This window comes from Phaseolus vulgaris, chromosome 3 (genome assembly GCF_051622355.1).
Source record: "Phaseolus vulgaris cultivar YP4 chromosome 3, ASM5162235v1, whole genome shotgun sequence".
Taxonomy (NCBI): domain Eukaryota; kingdom Viridiplantae; phylum Streptophyta; class Magnoliopsida; order Fabales; family Fabaceae; genus Phaseolus; species Phaseolus vulgaris.
Genome location: NC_143500.1, coordinates 32,983,542 through 32,992,732, shown reverse-complemented (window position 1 = coordinate 32,992,732; position 9,191 = coordinate 32,983,542). Strand labels below are relative to the sequence as shown.

At 30.9% G+C, this 9,191-nt stretch overlaps 1 protein-coding gene across 3 annotated transcripts; it reads right to left on the bottom strand.

Annotated features, from left to right (window-relative positions):
* Nucleotides 1-630: 630 nt before the first annotated feature.
* Nucleotides 631-7,152, bottom strand: LOC137807102 (polyubiquitin). 3 transcript variants are annotated; one of them, XM_090300673.1, is made up of 2 exons: nt 5,704-6,450; nt 631-1,876 (listed from the first exon to the last, which is right to left on the bottom strand). In XM_090300673.1, the coding sequence occupies exons 1-2, from the start codon at nt 6,433-6,435 to the stop codon at nt 779-781; spliced, it is 1,830 nt and encodes a 609-aa protein (XP_090156799.1). In that variant the 5' UTR covers nt 6,436-6,450; the 3' UTR covers nt 631-778. The 3 variants fall into 3 exon arrangements, with proteins under 3 accessions (XP_090156799.1, XP_090156796.1, XP_090156798.1); XM_090300670.1 differs by lacking the exon at nt 5,704-6,450 and adding an exon at nt 2,275-2,353 and having other exon boundaries at nt 631-1,924; XM_090300672.1 differs by lacking the exon at nt 631-1,876 and adding an exon at nt 7,024-7,152 and having other exon boundaries at nt 5,363-6,435.
* Nucleotides 7,153-9,191: the final 2,039 nt, after the last annotated feature.

The following is a 9,191-nucleotide window of genomic DNA, read 5'->3' as shown; positions in this document are numbered from 1 at the left end:
TTATCCAATGATATTTAGATAGCATTCAAAATAAACTATATTTTCATTAAAACATCGAAAAAACTAAGGAAATTTTACCTACAATTTCATTTACAGTGTCAAGAATTCAATTTTATCTTTAAGTTCAGTTCAATGCAATGGTTTAGAACACAAACAGCAGGCAAGATAATAAGATGCTTGCGAGTAAAACAATATGAAACTTGGAGACCCACATCATACGAACCAGAAGTCCAGTATCGACTAAAACAGTAATCATTGTATATAAAATAAATTATTTACTAAAATAATACAATTCCAAAATCATCTCACAATGCTTCTTATCTCTCACACACTGGTTCCTCGTTAAGGAAGGTATAACACAATATGATATATCAAGTCTCGAGCAAAGGGATGATCTTGTCTTATATTAGGACCCAAACAACGAGCCCCTCTAGAAGGGCATGTCTAGTTAAGTGAAGTTAAGGGACAGGGACTAATGCCACAAGCCCTAATCAATAAATAAACAGTAGAGGGGGGGTCAGGCTTGCCTACTCTAATTTAGGCTTTCCAAAGTTCAGTCCCTCAAAAAAAAAAAAAATCTGACTAATCAAGATTCAATAACCAAAGAGTGGTACAAATTTATGAAAGTAATTTGTGAAACGAGAAAGATATTTTTATTTGATTTGCAAAACACACGAGTTCACTATATCAGTTTAAAACACAAACAGCAGTACATACACAAGCAAGCTAATGAATGGTAAGGGTACAAATAAAGAACACTTGGACAATTAAAAAAAGCTTAGAAGCCACCGCGAAGGCGAAGGACAAGGTGGAGGGTGGATTCCTTCTGAATGTTGTAGTCTGCCAAGGTGCGACCATCTTCCAATTGTTTCCCAGCAAAAATAAGCCTCTGCTGATCTGGTGGGATGCCCTCCTTGTCCTGAATCTTTGCTTTCACATTATCAATTGTATCAGAGCTCTCCACCTCCAAGGTAATGGTTTTCCCTGTCAGAGTCTTCACAAATATCTGCATTCCACCACGAAGCCTCAACACCAGGTGCAGAGTGGATTCCTTCTGGATGTTATAATCAGCAAGGGTACGCCCATCTTCCAATTGCTTCCCAGCAAAGATAAGCCTCTGTTGATCTGGTGGTATGCCTTCCTTGTCCTGAATCTTTGCCTTCACATTATCGATGGTGTCAGAACTTTCAACCTCCAAAGTAATGGTCTTTCCTGTCAACGTCTTTACAAAAATTTGCATTCCACCACGAAGCCTCAAAACCAAGTGCAGAGTAGATTCTTTCTGGATGTTATAATCCGCAAGGGTTCTTCCATCTTCAAGCTGTTTCCCGGCAAAGATAAGCCTCTGCTGGTCTGGGGGAATACCCTCCTTATCCTGAATCTTGGCTTTCACATTATCAATGGTGTCTGAACTCTCCACCTCCAAGGTAATGGTTTTCCCCGTCAAAGTCTTGACAAAGATTTGCATGCCACCTCTCAAACGAAGCACCAAGTGGAGGGTTGACTCCTTTTGAATATTGTAATCAGCAAGGGTTCTTCCGTCCTCAAGTTGCTTCCCAGCGAAAATCAGCCTCTGCTGGTCTGGAGGGATGCCCTCTTTGTCTTGGATCTTGGCCTTGACATTATCAATGGTGTCTGAACTCTCGACCTCAAGGGTAATGGTCTTCCCAGTCAAGGTCTTGACAAAGATTTGCATGCCACCCCTGAGGCGAAGCACGAGGTGGAGAGTGGATTCTTTTTGGATATTGTAATCGGCAAGAGTGCGACCATCCTCGAGTTGCTTACCCGCAAAGATAAGTCTCTGCTGGTCAGGTGGGATACCCTCCTTGTCTTGAATCTTGGCTTTCACGTTATCAATGGTGTCAGACGATTCTACCTCGAGGGTTATGGTCTTGCCAGTCAAAGTTTTCACGAATATCTGCATCTATACAATCACAAACCAATCCATAAGAACAGAGACATATGTAGACACTGCAGTCAAATCACAAAACCCTAAATCCTCAAGAAATAAACAGAAAAAAATGAAAATAGAAAACCCTAATTAGAATCGAATATTATGCTAATTAAACTCGCATATCTCAGAATCGAAAAGCAATTGCATGAATCTAGATTCAACGATGATAAAAGCAGACAACACAGATACAACATTCAAAATTGAAAACATCGGAACGAGGATACGATGATTAACGAAGCCATAAGCAAAATCCATCAATTGAAGTTAATCCCACGATGGTGAGGAAAAAAATGCGAAAGAGAGAGAAGAAAGAAAAGTACCTTGAGAGGAGAAATGAAACGAGGAAAGATGTGCGAAATGAAGAATAGGCTATTCTGAACCGGGAATAGAGCGATGAATGAAAGAATGGAGGGAGGGTTAGAATATATAGCTTGTTTGTGAGAGACACAATGACAAAAATATCCCCATGCTAACTAATAAACATTTGCCACGTGTACTATGAAGATAAGGCTGACACGCAATGGATTACTTTTCATCAACGGTGTCTACAGCATAACAGATTACAAAAGTTAGAGAAAGGAATCTTATAATATCTTTTAATTAAAGAAAGTTAATATACCATTAAATTTAGATTTCATATATATGTACTTGCTTTTGAATCTATAATTGTATGCATCACATTGCCATCTTTTCATTATTTGAGTTTAACATAAATGATAATTCATTATGTAATTTATTTAAATTGTATATTAAAACAATAAATGATACAAGGGTTATTAGTGAATTTAGCAAAACTTAATACAAACTGCCAAAACTGAAGATAGGTATTAAAATTTTAAATATTCATAATTCTGAAGATAAAAAAAAGTGATGTGAACCTATCAATACCTATTGCCGTGTCAAACTAAATTATAGGAGTTGATTAATCTAAAAACATCGCCTTTAGTGGTAAAACACAACTACAGTCGCATTATTCAAAATAAGGATTTTCAATTTTTAGATTATCGAAAAACTTAAATGTTTTCTTCTACCAAATGTCCTTTCAGAAAATAACACTTCCTACAGACCATATTATTCAAAAAAATATCTGTTAGTAAATTTTCTTACAAAAATAATTTTACTAAAAAGTAAAATATAACTTTTGTAATTAATAAATATCATATTATTTTTATTAAATCAATTAATGTAATAACAAGTTTAATATCTGTTAGTAAATTTTCTTACAAAAATAATTTTACTAAAAAGTAAAATATAACTTTTGTAATTAATAAATATCATATTATTTTTATTAAATCAATTAATGTAATAACAAGTTTTTTTATCGTGAAATATTTCTATAATACCAGAGTTATTTTTAATAAAAATACTTTTTAATTTTTATAAATCAGAGTTTTGTTAATTTTAATTAAATATTCTTTTAATAAAAAATAAAATAAGGAAGTATGATATTATCATATCAAAATATTATATATTTTCTTTAAATTTTAAATTATAGTTATATAAATATCAAATGGAAGGATAACTAACAATGGACTAAATTTTAAATAATTATAAAAAATAAAATAATTTTAGAATTTCAAGTTTAGAATTTTCCCATGTTATGTTTTAGTTTCTCTCCATAATTTTAGGTCTCTCTTAGAAAAGATATTTTTAAAATATTTCAAGTTTAGAATTTTTCCATGAAGTCTTTTTGAAAGGAAAATCAAGCAATGAAGAACAGTGTAAATTTTCAATTAGGGTTTCAATTTTTAAACTATATTATCAAGTTTGTACTTTTTAGATTAAAATGAAGTTAACAACTATAATTTAAGTTCATTTTGTTTATTAGTTTAGTGATTTATCATGACCATATTCAATAAAGAATGTTATATGGTTTGGTAGGAATGAGAAATATTTTATTTTTGGATAAAAAAATTGTCCGAACAAAATGAACTACACTTTCCATCTCTCTTGATATTATTACACATAATTTACAAACAAACTTTAAAAAACTATTAACAGAAATAATTAGGTCGCTAAAATTAAAAGAAAATTTTAAAAAATTATTAACATGTAGAATAATTAGGTCACCTCATAAGACAAAATTAAAAGGATAAATATTATGGTAAACTAATGTTTCCAATTCATGTAAAATATAATTCATTACTTTTATCTCAGTTTTGTTCTTAAAAAAGGAAGTTTTATTAACCCAATCAAAAGAAAAATACTAGAATATCTCTTATACATAAATTCTTTTTACCAATATAAAAAGAAATTAGATATAGCTTGGTAATAGGGCGTAGGAAGGTAAGTTTAATATCGTTGAATCCTTAGTTGACACTTTTTAGTGATTCCACCATGCCATTTTTTAGTGATTCCACCATGAAATGTGTTTATAAAGTAAAGGTAGTGATATATTAATATCACAAACAGTAAAATATATTCATTTGATAAACTAATAAAATAATATTTTAATCATATTTAATTTATTTTTTATTTTTAAATATTAATATAATATGTTTATATTTTACTTGATAAACCAATAAAATATTTTAATTATATTTAATTTATTTTTATTTTTAAATATTATTATATTATTATAATATGTGTCAATTATAGGTTTTTACTTTATTGTAGGTATCAAGTAAATATTTTCTTAAAGTAAAATGCGAACACACATTGAGAACCGCGTGTCCCAGAGTTTTACAACACTTATTATTTTATTAAAAGAAGCTATATTTAAAAAATAAAAAAATAAAAAAACTCATTCTATATGTTAAACGCATTCTATAGCAAATTAACGTACTAGTAATTTGCTTGAGTATAACTTTTTTATTGTAAGAGTTAAAGTTTGAAGACTTGGAATTGCTGGGAGAAGATTATTATAGAGGAATTATCTAAGAATACAATAATACAGTATGGTCGAGTTAAAGCACATTGAAGCTGAAATATTTTTTTTAGAAGCCTTTTCAGTATATAAAGAAAAACACTAAAATGACTTTTTACTTATATAGCCATTAGCCAATTAATAACAATTATAACATACCAAACATAAACAAAAAAAATTATAACATTTAATCTTCAAATAAGTATACAATACAATAAATCTAGCAGGTAAACACCACCAAATACATATTGTCAATTATCATCTTATTATATATTATATATCTTCTACAATAGAGAAAAGAAAATAGGTCACGAGCAATATGAAGCTTAGAGACCTAAGGATATCGACAACAGTTGCTTAACGATCCAACAGGTTTCAGACTTAATACTTCTAGTGTTATGAATTTCTCCTTCAAAAAATGTAAATGTTGGTTGCCTCTATTGTCTTAACAAAGATCGGAAAGACAAAGATCAGAAATTAGTTAAAAGACTGATTTAGTAATTAATATATATTTCTATATGCGAATTACTCGAGAAACAGAGGAAAAATAGAAATACTGTATTTATAAATCAGAATAATGCGTAGTAGCAATAGTCAATGGAGCAGTTTCAGAATACAACAGCTGCACATCACAGCAACACCTAACACGCAGCAAACCAAGGTACACAAAAGATGTTAACATTCAAAAGGAAAAGGCTTAAAGGCCACCACGAAGGCGAAGGACAAGGTGGAGGGTGGATTCTTTCTGAATGTTGTAGTCTGCCAAGGTGCGACCATCTTCCAATTGTTTACCAGCAAAAATAAGCCTCTGCTGATCTGGTGGAATGCCCTCCTTGTCCTGAATCTTTGCTTTCACATTATCAATTGTATCAGAGCTCTCCACCTCCAAGGTAATGGTCTTCCCTGTCAGAGTCTTCACAAATATCTGCATTCCACCACGAAGCCTCAACACTAAGTGCAGAGTAGATTCCTTCTGGATGTTATAATCCGCAAGGGTACGCCCATCTTCCAGCTGCTTCCCAGCAAATATGAGCCTCTGCTGGTCTGGTGGGATGCCTTCCTTGTCCTGAATCTTTGCCTTAACATTATCAATAGTGTCAGAGTTTTCAACCTCCAAAGTTATAGTCTTCCCAGTTAAAGTCTTCACAAAAATTTGCATGCCACCACGAAGCCTCAAAACCAAGTGCAGAGTGGATTCCTTCTGGATGTTATAATCCGCAAGGGTTCTACCATCTTCAAGCTGTTTACCAGCAAAAATAAGCCTCTGCTGATCCGGAGGGATGCCCTCCTTGTCTTGGATCTTGGCTTTCACATTATCAATGGTATCTGAACTCTCCACCTCCAAGGTTATGGTCTTTCCAGTTAAAGTCTTCACAAAAATCTGCATGCCACCTCTTAAACGAAGCACCAAGTGGAGGGTGGACTCCTTCTGAATATTATAATCTGCAAGGGTTCTTCCATCCTCAAGTTGTTTACCAGCAAAAATCAGCCTCTGCTGATCCGGAGGGATACCCTCTTTGTCCTGGATCTTAGCTTTGACATTATCAATAGTGTCAGACGATTCTACCTCGAGGGTTATGGTCTTGCCAGTCAAAGTTTTCACGAATATCTGCATCTGTTCAATCAGAAACTAAAACATCAATAACACATACATGTGTAGTACAGCCACAGTTCAACCACAAAACTCTTGCCTCAAATGATAAAAGAGTTTGGATCACAAGTCCCTAATTATAATCATATAAAGTATACAAGAAATTTTGCTAACAAACGGATTACATAATCAATCAGACCACAAACTCTAATTCAACCATAAACTCTAGCCCTCGGAAATGATTAAAAAATAATAAATCACGAACCCTAATTAAAAACCGAGAAAGTATACAGCAAACAACAAACATATTACAGAATCAAACAGACCACAAGCTACAGATCCATCAAAACGAGAAAAGAAATTAAACCACAAACCTAATTAAAAACCGTATAAGATATTGCATAAAACAAACGGATTAAAGAACAAGAAAAGGCGACATATTTGGTTCTGGTTCAGCGACGACAAAACGGACCAACAAAGACTATCATAAGAAAAAGATCGAAACATGAATGTGATCAACGAAGAAGACCTAAAGTGTAACTTAATGAGCAGAGGCTAATCAGATTGCGATTTGGTAAACAAATAAGAAGAAGGGAGAGAAGAGAAAGGTACCTTGAGAATTAAGACGAATACTCAAATCGAAAGATTAAAATCTGCAAATAAGGCTTTTGAGATAGGGAACTGGGAATAGAGCGATATATGCATGGAAGAAGCTGTGAAGGAGTGGTATTTATAGCTTGGTTGCCCTCACTAAATGACCAAAATATCAATGGATTAACAAATAGTAATTTGCCACGTGTATTGTGGTTATAACTGACACGGCAAGATATAGGTTTCTTTCTACACCGCTCTGGTAGATTCTATATTTTGCTCCTAATAAATAAGAAAAATGATAGAATAACTAGCCTTGTACGCGGGCAGACCACGGTATTCTATATAAAAAAAATGACACCTAATAAAAATAAATAAATAAAATAATAAAGAAATTTCAATAAAAAATATTAATTTTTCATCAAATGTGCAAAATCTGAAAGAAGGAACTAATGAAATTTTGACAGATGACGTAATCACATGAAGTTACGAAGGGCTTTTCACTTTTTTCATTTTCGTTTTTTAAACCCTAACCATATGCATTTCTTCCAAAACTCTCACATTTCTCTAGTCTTGTTATGCTTATGTTTCACGTTTTTCTCAATTTTTTTTTCTTTTTTGAAGAAAAAGTTATTTTTTATCATTTCGTTTCTACATTGCTTGCTTTTATTTTTTTCTACGAATTTTTTTATTTGTTTGTTAAGTTTTTTCGCAACATAAATTTAATTTTTTGGGTTTTTTTTATCAAAATTCGTTACTTTTATCATTTATGTTGATTCTTTTAATCTCTTTATCGGTTTGTTTCCTCCATTGTTCTTGATATTGTTGCTTCTGTGTTTGTTACGTTTTTCGTAACATAAAAATTATTTCTTTTTTGGTTTTCTTATAAAAAATTGATTATTTTTTATAAACCCTAAACCTTAAACTCTAAACTCTAAACCCTGTTGATATAAGAAATGAGGAAAGATGGTGCAAGTGCCAAATTTGTGAAACCTAAAGAGAAAAGAGGAGAGAACTTGAGAGAGAAGAGAGAAATGAGAGAGAGGAGTGAATCATCTAAAAGGAGTCTCTAAAGTTATGTCTGAATACACCGACAACTTTGTTCTGCATATCTTTTTCTATATTTTACACTGTAAAATTTCCAATACTCAAAATAAGCATTCTCTTCTTATTTAATATAATTATTTCTTATTCCTTATTTAATTATTTATTATGTATTTAATTATTAGTATTGATTTCCAATATTTACAATATACATATATAATTGTTTCTTATTCCTTATTTACTTATATTTATATATAGTTACATATATACGGATATACATATATATACTTATACTTATATATACTAATATTTATATATATACTTATAATACTTATATAGTATATAATATATATTTATATATATAATTAAACTTATTAATCGTTGTTATACTTAATTTCTTTTATTATATATATATATATATATATATATATATATATATATATATATATTATTGTGATTTGATATAAAAGATATAAAGGAAATACTGAACATAGGAAATTGCAATATTACAATATAATTACATTATTACAACTACAATAATATACACTAAATTGTCTAAAATACAAATTACAATATTATAATATATATTACAAACATATTATTACAATATAAATAATTTAAACGCTCAATAAAGTTACAATATTATATACTAAATTGTTTGAAGTAAAATTCATTGAATACATTGACAAGACAAATGATGCTTCACTCTTCCTGCCTTCCCTGCAAATCAAGTTATTGAATTCAACTACATAACAATGTATGTTTCTAATATTGATGCTTTACTTTCCTGCATTCCCCGCAAATCAAATTACTCAATTCAATTATATCACAAAAGTTTGAAGAGAATGAAACAGTTAAGAAAATATAATAAATACAAATATTTTGCACATGTAGAAACAAAATGTGATGTTCATACTTGACACAAAAAATAATTGTTCATCAACTACGACCAAACATAACCATTCGACAAACATAATCCAAATTACAGAACACCGGTAACTTACGATAATAAAATTCCATGTCCTTAAATATTACAAACTGAAGAAAGTGTCTAATGAAAAAACACAAAATCAGAAAATAATTAATTTCTCAATCTTAATATTTTTTTAAAAATCTTCAAAGGAAGATTATTCGCTTCCAGCTGC